Source organism: Parasteatoda tepidariorum, chromosome 11 (genome assembly GCF_982258835.1).
Source record: "Parasteatoda tepidariorum strain Cologne lab strain chromosome 11, Ptep-v5.0, whole genome shotgun sequence".
NCBI lineage: Eukaryota > Metazoa > Arthropoda > Arachnida > Araneae > Theridiidae > Parasteatoda > Parasteatoda tepidariorum.
The window spans coordinates 26,920,604-26,947,966 of record NC_141765.1 but is presented as its reverse complement, the minus strand read 5'-3'; the positions used below and the strand labels follow the sequence as shown (position 1 = coordinate 26,947,966).

General features: G+C 29.4%; 2 protein-coding genes across 2 annotated transcripts in view; both read left to right on the top strand.

The window, feature by feature from the left end:
• LOC122268403 (protein RRP5 homolog) overlaps nucleotides 1-12,992 on the top strand; it is an 86,807-nt gene extending 73,815 nt beyond the window's left edge. The window contains exons 19-24 of the mRNA XM_087155479.1: nucleotides 15-98; nucleotides 2,568-2,679; nucleotides 2,815-3,061; nucleotides 3,493-3,805; nucleotides 7,159-7,242; nucleotides 12,782-12,992. Coding sequence (XP_087011605.1) covers nucleotides 15-98; nucleotides 2,568-2,679; nucleotides 2,815-3,061; nucleotides 3,493-3,805; nucleotides 7,159-7,218 — 816 coding nt within the window. The 3' untranslated portion in view covers nucleotides 7,219-7,242; nucleotides 12,782-12,992. The remainder of the gene's footprint in view (nucleotides 1-14; nucleotides 99-2,567; nucleotides 2,680-2,814; nucleotides 3,062-3,492; nucleotides 3,806-7,158; nucleotides 7,243-12,781) is intronic.
• An 8,338-nt stretch (nucleotides 12,993-21,330) lies between these two features.
• The window catches only part of LOC107439278 (uncharacterized), a 103,969-nt gene continuing 97,936 nt past the window's right edge, over nucleotides 21,331-27,363 (top strand). The window contains exons 1-3 of the mRNA XM_016051811.4: nucleotides 21,331-21,768; nucleotides 24,845-24,925; nucleotides 26,975-27,049. Coding sequence (XP_015907297.3) covers nucleotides 21,571-21,768; nucleotides 24,845-24,925; nucleotides 26,975-27,049 — 354 coding nt within the window. The 5' untranslated portion in view covers nucleotides 21,331-21,570. The remainder of the gene's footprint in view (nucleotides 21,769-24,844; nucleotides 24,926-26,974; nucleotides 27,050-27,363) is intronic.

Genomic DNA, 27,363 nt, shown 5'->3' with positions numbered 1-27,363 from the left:
AATACTTTTTTTAGGTTTATGATACTACTGCCTTAGTTTGGCTTTCTCCTTATCAGTTGGGCAAATTAGACTTCGTTAATATATCAGAAAATCCAAAGGTATGCCTTTAAATTTTTTTAAAAAAAATTATGTGTCATTATTTAAAAAGGTACAGATTAAGCAGAGGGCTCAGTTTTATTACTTATTCATATATAAAGCAGCTTCTCAAAAGAAAAATAAAGTTCTTCTTAGAGTTGTTTAATTTTTTTAAGCTACTTAAAGATTATTTCTTATAAATATTAACAAATTGAACAGTTATCTTAAATGTTTACAATGATCTATTTAAAAAAAATTCTATTTAAAAAGTTGAACGATTAATATTTAATTTAATATCGATTGGCTTTTTTTATCGTTTATTTTTACCCATTTATCTAGTGATTTTTCTCATATATAGCTTTTTATTATAATGGAGGATAACTATTTTCCGATTGAAATGAAATTTCATCTCTATAGTGTATTGTTTTCATCATATTTTTTGTTATTTGTTGGGAATTAACTTTTCTTGTCAATTATTTTTAGTAGACCTAATGTTATTTTGTTATTGCTGCACAATCGCTATTATCTTAAATTTTTGTTCTGAACTCAATCTATTAATGAAAAGAAATTATGAATAAAAAAATTATTTTTCATTGATTTTTTTTCATTAATATTGTATTTCATTTTAAGCGATACAATTTAATAGGGATGTTTCATATTTATGTATTGTGTACTTAGTTATAAAAAGTTTTTATTTATTTAATGTAAGTAAGTATAATGTGGCAGAATTTGATTATTTTTAAATCAATAAATCGTTAGTTGTTTTTAATTTAAAAAGACTACAATTATTAAATTTACTTTTATTTTTGAGGAAATTAAAACAAAGTTTGCATTTTTATTATTTTTATTTTGGCTATTAGTTAAAACATCTAAATTTTTTAAATTAAATCAAAAGTTAATCAATGTGTTAACGCTTTTCAATAATTTAACAATAGTGCTATTATAGTATTTTTTTTAAAAAATTTCTTAAAAATTTTTCAATACGTTTTCGTTTTATAATTTGTTAGCTAGTCGGTATTATTTTTATACTAATAAGTCTTTAGTCAATTTTAGTTTTAAAAAGAAATATTGATAAATAAATAAAAAAAAAACTTACATTTGTTAAGACCATTTGACCATTAATCAATACAACTTTATTATTTTAAATAAAAAAAGGCCTACTGATATTTCAAAAGCACATTTTTTTTTTAACAAATAATTTAAAAAATGTTTTATTTAAGTGAACATTTCTATGTTTTTTTTTTTTTTTTTTAATTTTTAATGCATTTATGTAACCTATTTTGTTACACTTTTATTATTATTTTTAAGCAATAAATCTTAAAGTCATTTTTAATTTAAAAAAAAAATTAAATAAAGCTAGTGTTTGTTTTTACTTAAAGACATCAGTCTTAAGTCAATCCATTTTCATTATTTTAATTGAAAAAAATTAAACAATGCTATTGAAGTTAAAGAAGCATTTTTTTAGAATTAACATTTTCTTTAGTTATAGATTTATTCTTTTTATTTATTTTTGATTGTTTTAAAGATTTCTAATTGATAATTCTTGAACATATTATTTATCTGTTGAACATCGCGATGTCTAACAGACAATATATCAAGATATAAAATTTATTACATTGCCCAGTCTTAATTCTAGCTAAACCTTTATGCTTGAGTCTATCATTAACTAATGAATAGTGAAATTTCATATATCAAATAAAAAAATTTGCCATTTATTTATTGTTGCAAATTCATTGAGTTTTTGAAAATTAATTGAAAGAATTCTATCTAACTTGTTTAATTAGAAAATTTTCATTCAGTTACATTACAGTGAAACACAATTATATCTGATTATATCTTAGTTTTTTCACTTATTTTATTCACTTTACATAACTAATATTTCTAGTATTAAAAATAATATTTTTTCTTTTATAAATTATTAATATTCATACTTATGATTTTTTAAATATCTGAAATCAAAGCAGCATAAATTTTATGCTTGTACCTCATTAATCTCGATTAAAACATTTCAAAATATTATGGTTGTTTTTACTATTATATGTAATGATAATAAAAAAAAATTCAGTTTTTATTTTAACACATTGATGAACAGATCGATGTTACCTGTTACCCCCTCATAGCTTCTATTCTATCAATTGAATTTTTTAATTTTCACTCACTAGGCCTCAGTGGTGTGTGGTACTTCTCAAGCACCAGTGGTGGCACAAATTGAGCAATCTCCAAAACTGACCAGTGTGTTAAAGTAAAAACTATCTGATTTTGATATTGTCTGAATTTTTGTTTAAAATTCTAAAAGTATAATTTTCAGAAAGAGATGATTTTAATTAACTAAAAAAATATTTTTGTATGCTTGTGTTTAAGCAGTGCAAATTAATATATTTTTTTTTACTTTTTAAATGCCTCCCCTCTTGCATTTTTTTTTTTTTAATGAAATATCTGTAACTCTGTTCTGGGTTGTCAGGTATGATGTTAAATTTAATTTCTTACTTTAGATTCTTCGTAAACTGAAAAAGAAATTCAAAGTTGGTCAATCAATAACTGTTACTGCATTTAGTCACTTAGCATCTTCCGATGAATGTGATGAAATAAATCTAGCTAGGCCAGGTTTGTACCCTTAAAATTTAAACTTATTTATTAAAATCCTAACTGATACTTAATGCATTGTGTGCAACTGATGTATAATGCAACATTTTATAAATCAATGTAATGTTTTTTTTTTTTCAAATTAAATATTTTCAGAAATTTCTGTGCCTGATACAGGAAGAAATGTTGTTGGCTTACTAACTGTTGGAAGTCCTGATAGAAAGTTAGTTTTGAAATTGCCATACGGTTATACTGGATTTGTGCATCTCACAGATGTTCAAGATGTTTACACTGCTCTTAAACCTGTAATAGAGAAACTTCTTAGGTTCAAATTTATTTTGTGCCATGTTTTAGAGGTGAATCATGATAAAAAAGTCTGTTACCTTTCTTTAAGAAAGTCCAGGTTAGTAAAATATTGTTTTATTAAAATTTTAAAGAAAATCGTTTTTCTTCCTTCGAATTATAAATTTATTTAAATATGAACTTTCTGAAGTAAAATTACTATTTGTTTCCTATAATTATTGAATTTAACTGAATTGATGATTCCAAAAATCGACCATGCACACAAAATCCACTAGAAGTGACCTGTTTTTAAACTCATTGATTCAAAACAATTTGATTTTTTTTAAAGAATACTTCATAACTGCAAAGGAAATTGAAACATCAATACTTAGTAAAAACTATTTTGACAAATGAGTGTGTGCTGTGTAACTTACCAAAGTTGCACTATGACTTCATTATATTTTTTTAAAACTAATATATTTTTTTAAAATCTAATATGATTCTTAATATGGTTTGATTATCATAAAATTTTTCCAAAATTTATTTTTTTAGATTATACTGTGAAAAGCTGAAGTCTGTCAAAGATTTTTCTCCAGAGATGTGTCCTAAAACAGTAGAGAAAGGCAAGACTGTAAAGGGCTATATAAAATCTGTATTCAATTCTCGCATAGTTGTAAATATTGGCCGTAATGTGTTTGGAAATGTGGAGTTGCACAAATGTTCAAAATATGGATGTGTTAATCACCATAAAGTTAATGAGGCTAGAAAAACTTTTGCTATTGGAAATGTAGTTGAAGTAGTTATCAATGACACTATCCCTCAGAATGGTTGTATTCCACTTTCATTACCTAATGTTTCTGATACAGTGAGTACTTAATTATGATTTTTGCCTTTTTTTCTTTTAACATAAATATATGTCAAGGTTGGCAATAGTGCAATATATCTGTTGTCTCGTAGTGTTGAAGTACTCTAGTTTCTGGAATATGATCTGTAGTGGTGCATAATTTTCTCTCTCTTTTAGTTTACGAATGCATAAATGCAATATTCAGTATAATATATAAACTAAAGACAGTGAGATGTAAATAGTTAGGAATTCAGGAAACAAAAAAGGGCTTGCCGAACCCGGTGGATTGCTAAATCTAAATTTGTGGTTAGTGCAAAAAATAACTAAACATAAAAAGCAACTTACATGAATAAATTTCAGATTTTTTATTGAGAAGTGAGAAATTATCGCTATTTTGTAGCTTTACAAAACTTTGGTTTCCCTAATTTTCATCTAAAAAAAAAATTAGTACTGCTTACGTATTGCAACATTTTTACACTTTTATCTAAGAGTTTTATGATTTCCTATTTTGCTTTTATGAATAAATCTTTGCTTTTTATCATTTTAAACTACTGAATTTAAAGCATGAATTTAAACAAGGTTAGTATCAGGAATGAGTTTTTCTTGTTATGTTTTGTGATTCTGAAATCAGAAATGCTGCTGTAACCATACAGGCACTTTTCTGATGATATTCAAGCTCCCTTAAAATTCTTTCCATATCTTCTTGAAATACTACATTAGGCTAGCCTGTTGTTCAATTTAGCTGGTATTCTCTGAAGGTTATTCCTGTTTTCAATATGAAAATGATTAAACAATTTCTAAATGACACCTAAATATATCCAAAGAGTTTGTTCTAATTCACTCATGGAATCTGAAATTTTGTTAATTGTAGGCTTGTTATAAGTGGGTCCTATGCTAGAATTTTCGAGTTGAAGATAATAAAATTAAATGTAGTTAATAATTATTAAAGGGAAACTGAATTAAAATATTAATATATATTGGGTTTTTTGGAAAGTAATTTTCCTTTTTACTTACAGAAGACTTAATTAAATTTTTTCAAAGTCAACTCCGCATTTAAGCTGCATAATAATTCAATATTTTGACTACTGATATAGCAAGGCTTCTTTCCTTGCAGTAGATTTTGGTTCATTCCCTTTCAAATATGGAAAATAAAAAGCTGCAATTTTGGCATATTTTACTTTTTTAACATTGAAAAGATACAAAGGCTGTTTGAGCACGAAAAATTATCCGATTTATATAAAAAAAAAAAAAAGGTATATTGACAGTACATCAGCTCCAAAACTGATTTGCATTATTTCGATCAGGCAATATTGATGTTTGCATTTGTGATTTGTTTCCCAAGCTTCAAAAAAAAAATTTTTGAAATGCAGTAATCTACAGTATTGTTCCGATCTTTGCAAAAAATATTTCACTTTTTAGTGACAAAAGATAAACTAAATTAGATTTTTTGCCAGCAAAAATAAATAAATAAAAACTTCATTAGTGCAGAATCATGCTGCTGCGAGAAAGATGACAAAAGGTATTGAACCAGAATAGAAAAAATATAATTCAATAAAATATTTATTCACTATAAAAAAGTCTTATTTCCTTTTATATATAAGAAAAGGTAAAATTACTTTCCGAACAACCTAATAAATTTTAAATGTTTACAAATCAGAAATTTACTGAAAAATATTTATGATGTTTATTGCATAAACCTTTCACAATCTAACATCTAATCAATTTAATTTGCGCATATTAATCAATAAATGTATGAGAAAGATTATTATTTATTTTTGAATCACCCTCATATAACATCAGGTATTGCTAAATGGTTTAAAATATTCCTGTTCAATGTTTTTGTGCAGGATATACTATTCGTTAGGATTTATAGTATAAAATTATAGTTATTTTTATCTACTGGTGCATGGTATCTGTAATTGAGGCAGTTCTTAATTTTTTATTTAGTTTTTAAACCTTGAACTTTAGTAATTTTTCAAATATGTTACGTAATTTAGAACATCACATTAATTCATATTTTGTTGAGGGATATGCCAACAAATTTTACTAGCTACATCTGTTCTCTCTATTTTGGAAGAAAATAAATGTGTTTAATGTAGATGGTTTCTCCAGAAAATAGATTTTGTTTTAATTTCAGATTTTTAATTTAAAGCGAAACTTACTATTTATTATTTATAAATAATTGCATATCATGGTAAAAATTGCATTTCATATTTAATCCGTAAATAGGTTGTTCAAAAAAAAAAATTATTTTATTTTGCACTTAACAAAATTATTTGATCTTGACTTGAATCATAGTTAATTATATTATCGTAATTTCCTGGAGAAACGCCGCCCTGGTATATACGCCGTGCCCTCAAAAATCGGCTGACCATTCTTTAGCGTAACATTAAGCATGAAAAAATAAAAAAAAACTCTAGTGACATGTGGAAAAAATGATGAGGAAATTTCTAATGGGGTTTCTAAAAAACAAAATTTTTTAAAGAAGAAAAAAAAATTACAGCCGGACTCCTATTTAACGAACTTCCATTTTGCGAATTTTTCGAGGAACCAAGAACATTTTAAAAATTTCTTTGTAAAATTACTTCCAAATAGCGAAGTGAATTTTCTATTTTACGAACTTTTCTTTGAAATCCACTTGCCCTATTTCCCAAAATATTTCAGAACATTTTAAACTTGTTAACACATTTTATGGGGTAAATGACCTTGAATTGATTTTTGAAACCACTTCTAGAGAAAGCAGTGAAATCCCTTTCCCTTTTTGTTTGGATTTCAAACGAAAAACTCAGATAAAATTAACGGATTTTATCAGTACTAATTAAACTTATGAACGTATGTGGTAATGTATGTTTGAAATTACTCGATAATAAATGTAGCTATAGTTTCATACATAAATTTAGCTTTTTTTAGTTGAAAATGCATGTAGCGTGATAGTGTAACACTGGATTATGTTTTGCTCTATTCTTGCTTTCCATGCAGATTTCTTTTATGGTTAAGATTTTTAAAATAAATAGTAGGTACTACTATACAATATAAAGGTGCATCCATTGCTATTTTAATTATATCTAGTGTTTATGAATTTGAAACCTGTTTTGTGTCATTTAAGTATTTCAAAAGGTGATTTTCTATTTAACGAATTTTCCATATAGCGAACTTATTATCGAGATTTAGCGACTTCGTTAAATGGAGGTTCGACTGTAATACTATATATGCTGCCCCGTTAGATACGCCTTCCTACAAAATTTTCAAGTTTTAAATCAATAACGCCGCGGCGTATCTCCACGAAATTACGTTACTTATGCTCTTTGTTTTAAAAAATGTTTGATTTTTTTGTATTACTTTTTCTATAACTAAAAAATGACTTTTTTTTCAAGTGCTCTGAAGATGCTGCTCTTACTCTCAAAGATGATATCAATTGGAATGAATTGCTGTAAAATATTTGGTTAATGAATAACATGGTTAGTGTTTTTTAAAATTGTCTTTAATAATTGTATTATTTATATAAGTAACTTCCATTTCAGATTTTTTTAAAATGTTAGCAGGATAACAAAGAACATCTTATATGTATATATATAACAATAAATAAATACAAGAAAACACAAAGAAAGTTAAGAAAAACAATAAGTTTCATTCATTGCGCATAAGCTGCAAGTAAACAGAACTCATTATACAGTGTAACGTCCCATATCCGGACGTCCCTTTTCCGGAAGGGTCGATTTCCCGGACACTTTTTAACAATCAAAATAAACAAACATTTCTTCATCTTCCCCTCTCCTTAAAAAAAAAAAAAAACGAAGTCTTTTGACAGGTTTTTCCCCTTCTCAGCTTCTAGAGATCTATGCATTGAACCCATAAATCAACAGAAAAGAGAACAGAAGATCTACTAAGACCATGAGGCTCCTCCTCTGGAATGCAGGAAAGGGGGGGGTTGTTTTCAAAAGAGCACAACTGAGTCCCCTCCCTCCCCCTTCTTTCCTATGCAGCTGGCTCGTAAAAGAGGCATTTCCTGGAACCTTTTTGAATGTTACAGTGGAGGGGGAATCCCCTTTAGTCACACAAGAAAAAATAAAGAGAACCCAATTAGCATGCCACGCCTTTATGCTTGATTGATAGCCAATGATGGGAGAGAAAATACGAATTTGTCACTACCCCGCCCTCAACTTGAATGACAAGTAAGGAGGAAATGAATTTTTCTTCTCCACCTACCCACCTTATTGAATGACGGGAATTTCCCCTTCTTGCTTGAATCGTTCTAGTTTAAAATGGTGGAGAGAGCAATTAATATTTTCATAACTGGGAATTTTTTTCGTTTTCTATATTTATTTTTAGAATAGCAATAATTATTTTTTTCTAATATTTTATTTATGATTGATTAGATATCATTCTAATACTAAAACATTATTGCCCGAAAAATAATGTTTATTTATTTTCTGCTTCTTAGATTCAGATCATTTTAAGCTTTGTTTACCTTGGAGGTCAATTATACGGAAAAATCAAATATACGGACTTCGGAAAGTCCCGCCGATTCCGGATACGCGACTTTCCACTGTATATAATATTCATTATACTCATTAGATATACTATAATTTTTTTTTGTTTTATCTTCATTTTAAACTTATATGTATATAAATATTTATATATATATATTAATATATATATATATATATATAAACACTGATATCTCACTGTCCAAACAATAATTAGACTCTTACCAAAGAACACGTCTTTACTTTTCAGCCGCTTCGTGCGAACTCTTCATATCTTTATTTACAACATCTACCTTGATGACAGTTCCATCACAACACGTAGGCATGACACACACATATATATATTAACATCTTATTATTTTTATAACCCAATGATGCTTTTAATCAAGTTTATCTTTTTGGTTCAGTTTCTTGATTATTTATATAATATAGGGTGCTTTAAAAAATTTATTTTTGCAATTTATTTAATTAATGGCGACTGTAAATTTTGAAAGTTGTAAAAATTCAACTTTTTAGTTTTAATGATTTTTTAAAACCTGATTTTTCATATCAACTTTATTGCCTATAGACATATTTAGTTGCTTTAATATCAAATTTTTTTTTGAGGGGGGGGGTGGTTCTTTCTATCATTTGACAGCTATTAAATTTATAGTTTGGAACTAAAAATACAAGCCTTTTTTAGTATTTTAAGGTTCAACAATGTTCCTCTTGTGCGGTAGAAAAAATACTTAAAGCAGAAGATTTGAAGGTATTGTTTATTAAACAGGAACATGAATGGGATGAACCACAAACAGTACTAGTCATGCAGATATTAGTGACACTTAACTTTTACGATCATCAGCAAACAGTATTAATTTTTTCTTGCAAACAATTACAGAAAATATCAATCTTTCATGTATAATTACAAGGCAACATTAAAATTTGTCTAAAGAGATTTCTGCTGTATCACACAGTGATGATTTTCCTTGTTAGCGGTGTGTGAGTAAAATCATATTCAAAAGGCTCCTCTCTGAAATGAATTGGTGGGGAAAGTGGGCTATGATATTAAAGAACATCAGAGCTGCTGGAGAGTTACTTAAGTATTATATAATAACTAACTTAATATTGAAGCCACCAGAAGTTACTATAAAATTAATTGCAGACAATTTACCTAAAACTTTTTAGAATTGCAAATTTCTAAATATTAAAAAGCCTGATGTTGCAACCAATGGCTTTACTGTTAGGTGACATATGACACAGTTAACACAAAATATTGGTAATCCCTAATCTAAATAAAGCATTATCTGACGAGCAACCAACAGCATTGAATTGGTATGTTTCATACTGTTAATTCATAGAACATTACAAAATATGAACCTGGAATCAAATATTAATTATCGTATGCTCCGGCGTATAACGCGCGTTTTTAATACAAAAAATAACGTTGGAATTTACGGGTGCGCGGTATGCGCCGAATATTAAAAATTATAGATTAAAGGTTTTCTCGCCCTCCAACATCCAAGTGTTTTTTTAAATTGGCTTTAAATGGTTTGTTTAAGCAGACGTCCAACGGCTGAACTAATGGTGTAAATCCGCCCGGAATAACTGCCATATCGGTGTTACATTGTTTCAACAATTTTTTTGTATTATCTGTAAGGTGGGACCTAAACATGTCCCACACTAAGAGGCTTTCTGGTTTTCTTACTCAACCAGGATGGATTTGCCAGACATTTTTTACCCTCAATTTAACACCATTTTCGTCCATCCAGCCTTTTTCGTGGACATGAACAAAAATTCCTTTTGGAAAATTACATTTGGGAAGAGTATATCTTAAAATTTAAAAAAAGTATTAGAAATTACGGGTTCGCGTTATGCGCCGGAATATACGGTAAATATTTTATAACACCAATTTTATAGATTATGAAAAATTATCTGGAAAATCTCAGTGTCCTTAAAAAATTATTTTTAGATTGCAGAAAATTATTGCTAGATGTAGATAGGTTGAAATAAGTGTCAGCATATTTTAACATTTATTTTTATTATTTATGAAGCATTAAGCTATAATGATTTTCGATATTAATGCATTAAATGTTTATATTTGTCTACATTAAATATTGAATTTTTTAAAATATTGAATTTTTGTTCATGTCCACGAAAAAGGCTGGATGGACGAAACATCCTTACTACTTTTTTTATATTATGAATCATTTAGTTTAAAAGAATATAATGTTCTACAGTAAAAATCAACTATTATAAATAGTTCACATAATTGATAGAATAAAAAAAGCTAGACAATTCCATTATTTAAGTTTTTAATCTTCATTCATTTATTTAACATACCTGCCAACTCTCCTGTTTTTTAACGAAGACTCCTGTATTTTGCTACCATCTCCTGTTTACCCATATGTTCTCAAATTTTACTGTGTTTGTTGAAAAAAAATTTTTAATAAATTTCTTGGTGATAAAATATTTACTGGTGTCAAAACTACTTCTCTTGTTGCTCAACAGATGGTGCTACTGCTAGTACTGCAGTATATTGAGTGTTAATAGTTTAAGTAATTATAAATAATAGTTTTAAAAAAAATCTTCTTTAGATTAAGATTTATATGCCTATTTTTTACTTCGCTAAATGTAAGTGCTTATTTCCCATTTTGAATTTCCCTTTTTGACTTACATGATTATGCATGATGTATCAAAAGTTAACTCGTATAGTAAAATCTCCGTTATTTTATTCCTCCAATGTTGTCAGGCATGATTTAATATGTCAACAATAAGAGATAGATTCTTATTCAAAGAGTTTTTTCTTTTTAGTTTAATTTACATTCTATCCTTTTATGCTCTGACAGTATTTTTATTATTAAAACAAATTTATATTCCTAACTCTTCTAAAACTAATATTGGGAAATATCCTTTGAATTCTGAAAGTCCTTTGAAAGATGAAATGTCAAATTAGTTTAATCTCTGTAAATCAAATTATATTTGCTTTGGTTTTTTGTTATCATAATGTGTTTTATAGATATGGCTCGAAAAAATACATTGCTTATTCTAATGCTATTTTTAATCAGTTTAATATATATTGAGAATTTTTTTCAGGAGTAGTATTTCTGTTGCATCGAAAGTAAATATGTAACCATTAATGATAAAGTCTTATATCCAAAATATTAAAACTTAAGGGATTTTTGACTTGCAAAGAAAAAAAATTATGAAATCATATATATCCAAACTATATTAGTAGAATTGTAGCTTTTCTAGAAATAGTATGTACTATTATTAGCAAATTTAATATTTCTTAGCTCATATATGTACAATTTTAGTAATTGAGTTACAATATGTGGGGGAATATTAAATTGAAAATTTTTAACACTCTTAGCAGAATCATCTGCTATTTCAGACAAGATATGTAGGACACTGATCAAATAATTTATTTTAATAATATATATATATATATATATATATATATATATATATATATATATATATATATATATATATATATATATATATATATATATATAAAAGACAAATTAAGATACAAATGCAATAATAATGAGAATTGGAGAAAAAAACAGTATTAAATACATAATTCCAAGTTGTGACAGTGCCAAGCTACTATGGTCGCTATTGGAAGAATATTTGGAAAAAAAATTTATGATAAAATAAAGCAATTTAGTTATTACCTCGCAAAAAAAAAAAAACTAAAACGATTACTACTATAGCAGTGTTTCCCAAAGTGTGGTACGCGTACCCCCAGGGGTACGAGAACAGTTTAGCGGGGCAGTTTAGCAAGAATTTTTATTTAAAAACAAAGCTAGCCATGAAAAATTACGATTACGTATTTTTCTAGTGGCTATTTTTTGCAGAGTTAACAGTTAATAATTAGTGATGTCCCCAGCCAGTTGTGATCTTTAACTTTTGTGCAATTTTTTTATAGTAAAAAATACATTAATATTTTTATTAGTGGTACACAGCATTCTGAAAAATTTAGGAAGGGTACGCAAAAGTCATAAGTTTGGGAAACACTGCACTATAGGAAAAAAAAGAAAAACATTAACAGGAAAGAAACATGCTAAATATTACTTCGTTCGAAAGTTTCTAACAGGAAGTAACATCCTAAAAATCAAAAGAGAAAAACGTTAAAGGAAATTAAAGTGGAGACACTTACATGCATGGCAGCTTTGTCAGAGGGGCATTACCATGCGCTCAGTACCGGAGCAGTTTCAGCGGTTGGCACTAAATTACCGCAAACGACCATATCACCATATATATATACAAAATACTCTTTGTATTTGTCAAAATATTAATAGAAATTAAAAAATTATCAAATCTGACAATTCTGTTTTATGTAAATATACAGATCACAAAAACTATGTAATTTCTTATCTTTTTCAGATTTTTCTATTCTGACTTAAATTATCTTAATTTCATTAAATGTTAATGTAATGTATTTTTCACTTCCACATTATAATTTATTTTAATTATTTTGCATATGTGCTTATTTTTACTCATAATATGTTTATGTATATTTTTGTAGCTATCTCTTAAAAAGAGTCAAACTAGAGGAATTACAGAAAAAGATTGCAAGTTTTTTTTATGTACAACAGGGAAAGAAGAAAAAGAAGTTGTACAATTTTTTTGTAAATAATCCAATGTATGAACCAATTCAGTGTAATTGTCATCTTTTCCATGGAAAATATCATTAATGCATTTATTTTTCATGTAGAAAAATAAAATTGAATTACTCATTTTGACTCTTTATTTTGTTTTTTACAAAATAGGTTTTTTAATAACAGTTTTACAATAATCATGTCTGTGAATGCCAGAAAGATTCTTGATACTTGATTAGTAACTATAAAAAATGGGAGCTATTAAAAATGCAGAAATCAATTTATAAATATGCCAAATTATTAAACTATAGTTACACTCATATTTCAGGTTAAATCTTTATCTCAAAGTTAAGCAAAAGAAAATTTTTATACTTATACAATTATAATAACAATACTAAGCACACTCAGTTCAAATGTAAAAGAAAAAGGTATGTTGTTGTTTTTTAAACTTAGGCTTTTTTAAACTCTTGCTACTCAAGATCAGATCCCACTTTCTTGAGGAAAATTTTTTTACTTACCCAGAAATGTGTTTGTTTATCTCGTTATTAGATATGTATATTATCGAGGTATTTCTTATAATACTGCGGCAAGAATATCCATTTCCATAGCTGCCAATTCTCCCAGAAAAATCTGGAGTCTTCCAGATTTGGGAAATATCTCCTACATTTTTCTGAAATATTTTAAATTTTTACTATGTAATTTTTATTAAAAAAAAACATTGATATACATGATTGCTATTTTTGTACAAGGGGGGAGGAGAAATAAAAAAAAAACTCGTATGATCCATCTGCTATAAAATTATCTGGTTCCAAAAGAAGTAAAACAAATATTATTATACTAGTTAATAGCGTTATTTCTAGGTCTAGTTAATAGCATAATTTGCTTGTATTCTAACTTCAATATAAGTATATTTTTCAATGTTTTTTCAGTATCTTTTTTTCAATAGTTATTTTACTTCCTACAAATGAAAGCAAAAAAATATATTTCATCATAGTAGCATATTTTAATGAAAAGAATTCTTAACTTGAAAATGGATTATGTTCTGCAATCTTACTCTGTGAACTTAAAATTTAATTCAGTTAAGCCTTAGTCTTTAGCAACAGATTTTAAATGCTTTATTAGAATAAATAAAGTTTTATTTTGTATAGCTTGAAAAAGTTATTCTGTGTGTATATTTTAAATACATATGTTTATAAAATTTCAATGCAGTTAGAATTCAATATTATTGGAAATCCAGTATGTTGTAATTTGCTATTTATCTGGATTGATTTGCTGTAAGAAGGGAAAGTCTCTAGGTACTCCAAAATTTCCATTTATGTTATAAATGTGCTGTACACAAAATCTCCCTATTTTTGATTTTCCAATGCTGGGAGCTATGCATTTCATCTTGAGCATGTTGAATTACCATTTTAGATTTAGATTATCCAGGGGACAATTGGTAAAATTTAGGAGCTTGATTTAAAAATAACATTTTTAAAAGTCCCTCTCAGAATAAATTAAATTGAATACATATGATTGGCTCTTTTAAATTTAATGCTCTTTGCAGCTTATACAAGTGGATAATAGAAAATTACCATTGACAGCCAAAAAATTATCATTTTGCAGTAAAAATTGAGAAATATTTTCTAAATTGTTCCTCAGGATTTTAAAATTCTGTCTCATTTTCCACTAAAACATATGGTTTTAATTGCCATAAATTGATATGAAGTATAATTTTTTTTTTGCCTCATTAATATTCCTATTGAATTACATTAAAAAGTTAAAAAATATTTTAAAGCAAAAAGTTTATTTCGTTTGCAAATGCCACACACTATTACAAACAAGAGCACCTATGCTATTAGTGCACATGCTCTCCTGTATTTTTCAATTGTACAATAAAAATTCTGTAATACAGAGCACACTTCTAAATGTGCAATGCTGATATGAAAGAGGTGAGACTTCAAACAGTCACAGCTACTTTTCTAGGGCCAAATGATCAACACTGGAGAAGTGACAGCACTGTAGCAGATTTAGTTTTACCCAGGGTGCACCAAGTTGTTTCCTGCTATGTTACACCCCAAAGTAAAATATCTAAGATTCTTTAAAAAATATTGTTCTATCAAAAATATTTATTTTTACTATCAATTTCGTGGTGGAAATTTTTCTGAACTGACAACAAATATTTTCTATAATGTGCTTACTAGTTACTCTTAATTAGTTCTGTTTAATATATTATTAAGAGCAGCAAAAAATAAAATATGTGTCCTCCATATATTTTACCGCTCATAATATATTGTTTTACTGATATCTACTTGAATCCTTTTATGTGATATGTTCATTTTTTAACTTTAATAACAATTAAAAGTGTTTTATTTTTTGTACATGAATAACACAGAATTTAATAATAATTATAATGCCATTTGTTTCAAAAATCAGGGAAATTTGATTAATAAACCTGAAAAGTCAAAGAATTTTTCATCTAAGTGTATGTGGCTATCCTGTAATTGTTTTTTGAAGTATTAAATTTTAAGTCTTATTTTGTAACATGAAATAAAGTTCCTTTTTCAGAAGAAGGTGCACTTAACTCTATAGTGTATGACACCAATTTAAATTATGTTTTGAGTAGAAATTATTGATGTCCGAATGTGTATTTAATGATTAGTTTTGTGAATTTAGTTTCTTAATTGTGTTTGACAATGTTAAAATCCAGTCTTATTTTCAACTAATTCAAGGGATTTCAGTCGCCATTTTCAACAAAATTTAATGCTCAGCTTCCAAATATATGACAAAATTTTAAATAATGACTCTTATAGAAATTGTTGATGAACCAAAAATATTGATTTTGCTGTTTTTGAAATAAAGCTCTAAAGCATCTCAACATTAAAATTATATCATGTTTTTATTGAAAAATAAGAATTTCAACTGCCATTTACCTTTGCATGGCCAATTTGAAGTGGGGTTCATTATGAACCACAGTTTATTTTTCTGTTCATATTATCTTTAAAAAATTTAATAGTAGATCTTGCTAATATCTGTAAGTAACTCTTATTTTTTATTATTCCGAGAAATATATTTCAAAATTAAAATCTCTGTTTTTGTTTTTTATCTGTTTTTTCTTTTCACTTCTATTTTTGATATTTCTCAGAATAATGAATACGGCCACAAACATGTGTTAGGAAGGTCAATGGCTGTATTATTAAAAACAAAAAAATTTGTAGAAGTATGAATAGAAAATTAATGGACCCCACTTTTAGTGAAAAGTTCTATTTAGTATCAGTTTACATAGTTTTGATAAAATAAATTTATATTTACTTTAAGTGAAAAATTATGCCTCAATGAAATTGTTTTGCTTGAGTCAAATATTGATTTGTTTCAATACTTTTTTTTTGTCATATATTATAAAAATATTAATTTTTACAATTTAATGAAAATAAATGTGCTCCATTATGGGATTTCACTTCACCATTTGTGTTAATGGAAAAGCTTTGCAGTGTAAGAGTGAAGACAAAGTAGCAGCTGAACACCAAAATGATATTGCAATCCAAATTTCAAACCTTAAAAAAAAGAGACCCTTTTAACTACAAAATTCAGGAAAAATTCACTATTGCAATGCAAAGGTCGGAAATTAATTTTTAAGGCATTTTTTTTAAATATCTAAATTCGGGGGAAATTCTAATCATGAACTAAAAAGTTTTACACTGTACTTCTTCGTCTAGGTTGAATTAGGAATCTTTTATGTGGTTGTCTCTGCATCCTGCACAAACTAAATTCTGCAACAAAAAACGAATTTTGTTCTGACAATTATATGATTTGTCAAATCACTACTTAAAATGGATTAATTTCTAAAGTATTTTTTCAAGGGAAAAAAAATGCACTCTTGTTTTCACCTTAACATGAGATTTTGACTGCTGATTCCCAGACAAAAATGCAGCTCAACTCCAAAGTTAAGAATATTTGCACCATTTTAAAAGAATGACTCGTATAAAAAATATTTATGTTCAAAAAGCGTTTGTTATGTGGTACAAAAGTGGGAAATTAATATCTGAATTATCTTTTCCAACCTCACAATTCTGTCAGTTATTTTCAGTTCAGTACAGTTATTTTCTCTAAAACACTAGATAATTTTCTATTTTGGACGTAATTGCTGCTTACTTCCAAAGTCTACACTTAACCATTTTAAAGATTGTTTTTTGTTAAAAATTTCACTAAGCAAACATTTAAAATTCATTCCAAAATCGTTATTTATTACGATTAAAATTCTGATATTTCATAAATAATATGTATTCAGATATCTAATTTCAAACTAAGTTAGAATTCTACCCTATAAGGCATTAATAAATTATTTTATTTATAACATTTTAACGAATCAAAGAATTCTTAATTAAAATTTATTCTTTTAAATATTGTTCTTGATTGAGCGAAATTATTTTTATCTATAATTATCAAATATTGAATTAAAAATTATTACATTTTGTTAAAAAAAAAAATTTGCTCTTGTGTAATTTGAAAGGAGAATAAAACACCACTTTTACGTTGATATTAAATTGGATAAATGCAAGCTTTCCTGAATTTTAATTGTCATCTTCCCAAAATAGTATTTTTCATTCCCGCAGCTTGAATAACTTTTTATTTGTATCCCTTGTAAACTATTCAATTAATTTTGCTCTAATTTTCGATTTTATCATTTAATTTAAATTAATTAGTTTATAAAAAGTAAAATTTTGGTGAAATAAATAATTATGAATATTATCTTTTTATATGAAAATATCTTTAGGTTAATGAGTTCAATAAATAGATGCAAAAGTTTTTAATGGACATAACGCTTGATTCCGTGTTTCAAACTTTAAAGAAAAAACTAATAAATTCAAAATAATTCCTAATGTGATATCGTCCATTTGTATAAATTTTAGATTGGGTACACTCGGTAGATTTTATTAAATTAGTCTTTTTCTAAAAAGACTTATAATTCAACAATTTATTTTACTAAGTTGCCATGATATAAATTTATAACAGTAGTAGTAAACTTACGCTGTAGGAATTTAAGTTTTAAAACTCACTTTATCATTCAGAGCTCTGAAAATGAAGACTTGTCCTAACGAGTTATATCTGTAATATACAGCCATCCCAACCCGAAATTTGGGACTTTGCCTTGTCATGATTATGCTTAATGTTTAAATTAGTAAGGAAAAGTCCCGCAGTGGACTGATCGTTAAGACACAATTCCCAGCAGATCACCGAAGTCAAGCATCACTGGCTACGGTCAGTGTGCGGGTGGGTGACCACTTGGATCAGTCTGCGTAGGGACCGGGTGTGTGCGGTATTGATCCTCGTTAAACTGTGCTACCGTAAAGTGCTCGACTTCGCACGCAGGTCGTCGGGCTACCGAAGCGGGGGTGCCATCCCCTCCGCAGAGAATCAAAATTGTGATGGCATGTCTTATTCGGATCATCCTCCAGGATGCTTTCCAGACCGTCGCCAATAGCCCATTGTGCAGCTCTAGTGCGACGTAAATTAACAGCAACAACAAGTAAGGAAAAGAAAGCATTAAATTCCTCGTTAAGTTGTTAAATTTAGGTATAGCGCTGAAAAGGAGCATTGTTTAATGTATCCGTTTTCTTAATTAAGCCATGTTCATTTTCTAAAATATGTATTTTGTTCCATGTTCATTTTCCAATTATGCATTTTGAACCTTGTTCATTTTCTAAAATACGCATTATAAGCTGTATCCATTTTCTTAAGAGTCAGTTTTTTTTTTATATATATAGAAGGAAAAAAAATTAGGCAACGTTGGATACTTGTCATTTATGATTTTGTTGAAATTTTCAGGAAATTTTCTTGATGTAAAACTATTAGACATGTTTTTCCTTTTTTTCAATTTCACGAGGGATTCTCCAAAGATTTTTTTTGTCTAAACTGAAGTACCTCCGGAATTTCGAGAAAAATACATTTATTTACATGTGGTAATACTTTTTGTGCAATGAGTGAACCACTGCACTGACCATTATTTTGTATTCTACTACTTCCACACTAACTATTAAGATATAAATACTTTTAGTGGACCTTTGCATCAATGGTAAAGGATCTTTGAAAAAAGGCTATTTTCATAAGACTTTGATTTTCAAAATATACATTTGCCAACACTGAACCTCAAAAGTATATGTTTCTGTGAATACGTACTAAGGTACATTTGGTGACATCTTAAAATTGACTTTAAATTAGCAAGAAACTGAAATTTTGCGACTTAATAACTATGCACAAATGTTTAAATAAGTTAGGAAAAGTAAATACCAAATCCATCATTCAGTTGTCCAATTTAAATTGAACACTAGAAAGGAGTTTTTTTTTTTTTTTTTTTTTGCTGTGTCTATTTTCTTAAATACGCATTTTGAGTCATATTCGTTTTCTTAAATCAAATTTTGGAAAAGTCGTATATTTTTAAAATTCGATTTCCCAGGAACTATTTGATCGATTTTGTTCAAATATTATAATTTTATCCATTGCAAGAAATGCATTTTATTTAGGGAAAGCAAGTTATATTATTGGTTTCGTAACATTAAATATCGTTAGCACGAAGAGATTCAGATTAGGGATTAGAGAGTTTCGAATCATAATAAGGGAAGTACGTTTAAATCCAATTATTAGATCAAAAGTTATTCAGAAAGCTCACTTTTTATCCTGCACTTTGTTAATTTTTCATAGCATTTTCCACTTTTGAGGAGTTTATCAATGTGCACCGTTAAATGCTCATAAACTAAAAGCATCTGAAATTTTTAATGAACAAAAAGTAGTTTTTTTTTGGAGGGGGAGGGGAGAAAAGTTATTAAAAATGTTCCGAAGTTTCAGAAAATATTTGGGAGAAACTAGTGTCTCTTATCTAAATCTTTTGATGTTACAGCTACAACTTGGTCATTCAAAAGTTCGCATTAGTAATGCTGAATGAAAAAAATGTTACTTTTCTGAAAGTTTCGAAGGGTCTCTCTTCTTTTAGACACTAGAGTACGTGGCTGCCAAAAAATTATACTTTTACTGTGAGTAGTTTTTCTTGCATATTTTATAACTGATGTTGAACAGCGAACCTAATTCTGAGCTTACTACAATCAATATTGAACTCCATAGCCTTGTAATTTAAACCCAACTCAGAAGATAAGAGAACTCTCAGATATATGACAACCCAACCCAGAAGGCAAGGGATGGCATGAATTGTAAACTTCTCAAAGAGGCCATAGTCTCCCTAGGAGAATGCCCCCCTAGTGTCACACATCCCCCAGGTGTTACATCCCCTAGTGTTACACATCCCCCAGGACATCCCCCTCCTCAGTGTGCGGCCGGCCCTATCGACCAGATCCAGAAGGCCCCGTCGCGTCAGTTCCCCATATATCTGCAGAGAGTCCCGATCAACAAGCAGCTGCTTAAAAGAAGCGCCAAGGCAAAAAAGAAGACGATTAGGACTAGTCGTGAGCAGGAACAAGGTTGGAAAGTCTTCTCCCCATTTTGAAACCTTAAGCACTTAAGATTTCTTCCCTAGTGTGATATATAGGACCATTTTTATTAGATGCGAGTTTTTCGATTTCGAATGAAAGCGAGATTGGAATAAAATATTTCCTGCGAAAAATTTACCAACCTGTTTCTGTTAGCATTCACTTTTTTCGCATTCGAAAAATTGCATCTAATGTAATTGGTTCTTTGGCAATCAAATTAGAGTTTTTTGTCAATGAACGATTGGTTGTCTCGCCTTTTTTAATCATCAATCACGAGTAGCGGTTAGTGCGAGGGTGGGTAAATGGGTAATAACTTAAATCAGTCTGCGAATGGACCGAGGGAATGCGGGATCAGTTTTTCTAAAACTGAACTACCATAAAGTGATCGACTTCGAACGCAGGTCGTTGGGCTACCAAAGCGGAGACCCCTTCAGCAGAGGTATCTCTATTTTCAAATTCTTATCACTGCTACCTCCTCCTACAACTACCTCCTTTTCTAATTTTTTGCCACTCAACTTTGTAGCAGTAGGAATCAAAATGCTCTTTTTTTAATGAAAACACGTGACGTGTAAAATTTGCATTTAGGCGTTAGTGGAACTTTACCAAGTATAATAGTCCCGCAGTGGACTGATCGTCAAGACACGGTTCTCATCAGATCACCGAAGTCAAGCATCACTGGCTGTGGTCAGTGTGCGGGTGGGTGACCCACTTGGATCAGTCTGCGTAGGGACCGAGGGTGTGCGGTATTGGTCCTCGTTAAACTGTGCTACCGTAAAGTGCTCGACTTCGCGCGCAGGTCGTCGGGCTACCGAAGCGGGGGTGCCATCCCTTCCGCAGAGGATCAAAATTGTGATGGCATGTCTTCGGATCATCCTCCGGGATGTTTTCCAGACCGTCGCCAATAGCCCATTGTGCAGCTCTAGTGCGACGTAAATTAACAACAACAACAACAACCAAATATAATATTTTTTTAAATGAAAATTCGCAGTTTCAGCAAGACTTTAGGTTAAAATAAAAGCAGAAACAAGCACTTAAAAGCGTTTGAATCTAAATAAACAGTAGAAATGCAAAAGAAAAGTTCAATATTACCTTTCTTTTAGCCTGAATAACTTGTATTCCATATAATTGAATTTTCACTGTAACATAAAATATTTTTTGAACTTAAATAATTAATCACATTATTTAGAATTTGAATTAATATTTTTTTTTGCATAATTTATTATTTAGGGAAATATTTTGTGCTGACATGAACTTGTGTAATGATGGATAATAATTTTGCTACAAAAATATTGACTAAACTTAATGTTTTATCTCATGATTCTTTGTTTGGTAATAAGAAGATAATATTTAATTCAAGCGGTATTAAGGATTTGCCAGATGGATCATGTTTCAGTCGTATACTTAAGTTTGATTCTGATATCAATATTAACTGTGAATCAACAATTCGTGTATGTGAGGTAAATAATTTTAGTTTAATACTATAAAAGCAGGGGAGATTTCCGTATCGTGATCTGTGGCAGAATAATAGTCTTGACAACTTCCGGGCAGTGACCTGCGAGAAACTTAAAAAGAAAAAGAGAAGCAAAAAACATAGTGACCGAAAATATGGGAAAGGGACCAACTCGAAAAGTATAACTCGTAGCCAGGGGATATTTCCGTATCGCGATCTTTCGCACCAGCCACAATCGCCAAGGTGCCAATTAAATTTTAAGCTTGCAAGTTTTGTAAAAACAAACAAACATGTAGATGTTTGCCTAGTGGCTACGAGTTATACATTTTGAGTTGGTCCCGTTCTGTAATTTATTTTTTTAGTTTGTCGATGGCCGCAGCTCGGAAGTTGCCAAGACTTGGTGATCATTCTTCCACTGATCACGAGACGGAAATCTCCCTCGTAGTCACCCCTGAGCAAACATTTATATGTTTTTCTTAAAAAAAAAGGTGCAAGTTTGTCAAATTCATTTGGCACTTCGGCGATTGTAGTTGGTTTGATAGATCATGATGCGGAAATAACCCCTGAAAGCTTATCAAAATCGGGAATTTTTCACAATTTCTAGAGGATATTTCCGCATTTGTAATCTGTTGTTCCATAAGGATTTTTAACTTGCAAACTTTTAAAAGAAATATATGTTGAAGTTTGCCCAGGGATGGCTACCAGTTACACCCTTCGAGTTGGTTCTCTTGTGTGATGTTTAATTTCTGAGTGGCAGCTTCCCGGAATTTGCCAAGACTTGATGATTATTTTGCCTCAGATCATGCTGAGGAAATTTTTCCAAATTACAATTTGTGTGTTCATATATAATATATATATTTTTAGTTTTGTACTCTTTATGATTCAGGGACAGTAGTGACTAGGGCTTAGGAAACACGAATGCAGGGTTGACATTGGTGACTAATAAATTTTGAGTGGCAACTATATTTTTAGATTTTCAATCTGACATTATTTTGTAGTTCAGTATTTTTCTGAAAAAAATTGGTCTGTTAATTGAGCTTGAGCATAATTTTTTTCCATTCTTGCTTGTGTTTTTGATATATTCTAAAAAAAATCCCATTTTTTCCTTATCTTTGCATTGTTGCATATTTCTCAAAGTCTTGTTTTCGAATTTTGTAATAATATAGTATAATTCAGAATACATCATATCATCATCACTGGAAACCCCTGGTTCAGAAGCACTTGGCCTACCTGGACTATCATGCCATTATTGATGATGATGAAGCTTTGTTTTAACTTTTTAAAAATATCAATTCAAGCATCTAAATTCTGATTATACTGAGAATTTTGAGAAAAATTATCCAAATTCAATCATATTATTATACTTACATTTGCTTAAAGATTTTTTTTAAATAAAAAGAGAAGGTGTAAATGAACAAACTTAACATAAAAGTAAGCTACCAAAATGCTATTATTAAATTGCACAGCCTAATATTTTTAAAAAAAAAGAATTAACAAATAATTTTTTTTGATGCCTAATTATTTTTCATAAATAGATTGTGTTCAAAACGATGCGATAATGCTCGGCAAAGAATCGCAAAATTACCGAAGTTCCATTGAAAATATTTTTTTTTTCATTCATGTAGATTATTTTCACTGGAAAAAGAAGAACAAAAATGCAAAACTAAACTGGGTACATCATGTTCAACACTCTGGTGCTCAATCAAATATAAAGCCATGATTTTTTATGAAGAAACCAACTGCATCTTTGTCAAGGGGTGCCTGTAACAGTGAATCACTAGTGGAACATTGGCTGGAAATCTTTACATATATATATTGAAGTGTTTTTTGGCTGCATTAATCAGATTTCACATGCATTAAGAAAAAGGAAAGTTACTATATCAGCGTGAGGCTGGGATAACCTGGTTGGTAGAGAACTGGGCCCATGTCCAAGAGGTTGTGGGTTCAATCTCTGCTGGTCGAAGTCTCCCCATGTAGTAAATAGTGACTGGTGCACATTAAATTAATTGGATCACAAAGTCCCCCATGTTTCCTTAACAAATCACCTGTGGGGATTCTGATCCATGAGTTTCCTTGTCTTCTGGATCTGGTTCAAAATTACAAGGTTACGGAGTTGAACATTAGTAGTCGTAAACCCAAAATTGGGTCGGCTGTTCAATGGCAGTTATAAAATAAAATAAAATATCAATATGGAGACAGTGGGTTAAATTGATATTTCTCGCTATATTCCCCAGTCATACTAAGGTACAGCATATGTGGCATACCAATTCTCCTCTAAACAAACTGAAATGATGAAAACTCACCCGGGTAAACAGGTTTTAAACCTACTCATACTCACTTCACTTTTTTCATTCTCTCTCATGCTAATCTGGATTATTATTTTTTTTTACAACATAACTTTTTAATTATGTGAACTGTCTATTACATTCAACTTCCTTGACTTTAAGTTTTTTTTCTTTATTTCCTGTTATTTGCTAGATGAATAATTTAATTTATTTTTTCTCATTCAATTTAGAAATATGGCATGTGTTACTCTTAACTTTAAAGGACGCACATGCTGTAGTATATATTAAGTATTTCCAATATCCTTAATAATTAGCAACAAAAATATATACAAGGTATATTTATTGTTCCTTGTATTTATATTGAAAATTTGCTTTAAATATCTGACTATAAGGTTTTGGAAAAGGGGACAAAAGAGTTTTTTTATGCACTCAGATCTAGCTGTTAGTCAATATTTATGATATAATAAATTTATTGCTTTTAAAATGTGTAATGTTTTAATAGATTTTAAAAAAAGAAAAATTCATTGTAAGAAAAATAAATTGAATGAAGGCAAGGGACACAAATGTCACACTTTGGGGAGAATTTGTTCTCACATTTATAAATTTTTTAAATGAAATGTTACTATTCTTTTACAAAAAAAGTCCATGTTCCCAGATGGAAAAGGGGGACAACTATCTATGCCGTCGAAAACATGCATATTTTCATTTTTATATTTTATTAAATGCTGTATTTTTGTAGTTTTTAAAAAAAAAATAAAAAAATTCCTGATGTCTTAAGGTTTCTTTTAAATTTCTTAGTATGTAGGAAGCTTTCATGTGTCAGGGAGTGATCAAAATGAACGAACAGAGTTTGTTAGAGTTCAGCTGAAGCATTTAAGGGTATATTTATTTTAATTTTATTTGTATTATTTTATCATGTTTTGGTTTGTAAAGGTCATGTTTTGGTTTGGTTTGTAATTCTACTTTTTATTTAATGATATATTTTTTTCCGGCTTTGTCTAGTGATTAAAAAGTTTTTTTTCATAAAGAAAGCAATTTTAAGTAATTTTAATGCAATTTTTGCACAAAAATGTACTCATTAATTAATCTTGCATTAAAAATTCAATTGCATTGAAAAATTTTATTATTATTATTTTTTTCATGAGCTTTATATTGTAATATGACTTATTATGACGCCCGGTCTCGGTCCTCTGTGACCTGTCCGCTCATAACAAGGTATCCCTGCATTGGGTACCAGGACATATGGGTATCGGTGGAAATGAGCTAGCTGATGAAGCAGCACGGGTTGGCTCTAATGCAATTTTCTGGGGCGCTGAACCTGCTCTGGGAATTTCTCCCTCCTCATTTAGGGCAACCATTTTCAAGCTCTACTGCAAGATCGCCCATGAGCAATGGCGCGCTGCTGACGGTCAGAGACAAGCTAAGGAGCTGAATCGAGACTGTCCTAGTGTACGTCAAAAGGAGCTCTTAAAGCTTAATAGAAACAGTATAAGGAGCAGCATAGGTCTTCTTACTGGTCACTGTATCCTCAGGAGACACCTAAACATTATGGGAATAGAATCCAATTCTCTTTGTCGGGGATGTCATCTAGAAGAAGAGACATCACGACACATACTTTGTGATTGTGATGTCTATTCTGCTCAAAGATTTGAGCATCTAGGGCAACATTGCGTCAATGCCTGAGAACTGCAAGATGTTCCTGTAAGGTGCTTGCTGAACTTTATTTCAGCTATAGGGCTTTCTTGCTAATCATGACTAGGGTTTGGGTACAATAGACCTCTGGTCAATGTGCCCTGCTCGTCAGAGCTGCCCAACCTCTAAGTCTATGACGCCCGGTGGCTGAGCGGTAGCGCTTCGCGCTGTCGTGCCACAGGTCCCTGGTTCGATCCTCGGGCCGGGCAAGGTTGACTAAGCTTTTCATCCCTTCAGTGGGTCGATAATTGAGTACCAAGCGTGCTTGGGAACTAAACACTGGGGGTTCTGCGTTCAGCTGACCACCTGACCAGAACATCTGCTCCTGCACCCCAGAGCCCAAGGTCAAGAAAACTGAGATGGGCACAGTAGGCCTTGGCCCTCTAGGGCTGTCGCGCCGCTGAGTTTAGTTTAGTTTATGACTTATTATGTCATTGTACTGATAATAGTAATTGTAATTAATTGGGAATTTAGATATGAGTATAATTATGTTCAATTTATTATATCTTATTATTCTTACAGATAATAAGATATAATAAATTCAGAAATAGATAATAAGATATAATAAATTCAGAAATAGATAATAGAATATAATAAATTCAGAAATATAAACTTACAGATAATAAGATATAATAAAGATTCTTATTAATCTAACAGTTTATTATATCTCACAGAAACAGAATAACAAACAATATGCATGCACTTCTTTTTAAAATTGATTTAATATGAGATGCATAATATATTTACTGTGTGTGAAATGAAGCTAAGTTAATAAGAAAGGTAACAGAGGTACAACTCACGAGAATTAAATTAAATGTGTAGGACAAAACTTTTAGGCTAAAAAAACTACTCATAATATTTTTTATTTGAGAAAAAATAAATACAATAAAAAGTTTCTTTAACAAATATTTGATATGAGTTACACATTTTCAATTATCAAATTCTTCAAAATAGTGATTAAAAATAGTTGACACTAGAATAGTTCATGTAATTTATAAAAATTTAAACTTAAATTTTTTTCCTTCAATTCTGGGATGACATTCTTAATTGATTGCCATGTTAATTGATTTAAATACTTTCCTCTAGAACAAAGCAGTTAATTTAGTTTTTTATATCAAGAAATGGTAATTTGATTAATACCATTTTAATGTCCTGCAGAAGTTCAAACAATCTTATAATATGCTTACTCATCCACTTACTTTTTGTAAAATGTATTTAATATTTGTTTTACATTAGGATGCAGGACCAAAACGAAGTGTTCTCCTGGTTATTTCACCAACTGGGATCAAAGTTTGCACTTTGGATGGGAAGGTAAGTAGCAACTGAACTGTGCTTTTACTTTTTAAATTAGCTACAATATAGATTTTGTTATTTTAACTACAAGCAATTCATAGATATTTTTCAATTTAAACTCTTTGTTTTCTGCTTTTAAAAATTATTAATAAGAATAATTTAGTTTATCATTGTTAAGAGTATTAGAATTTAACACTTTTTTGTTTTGTTTAATATAAACTTATTTGTATAACTTAAACTGTCTCAATTATTTTTTAAAATGTGCATTTTTTATTTGTTTCACTACATGAAACATATCTTGTTTATACATAGCTTTCAGTAAGGATTTATTT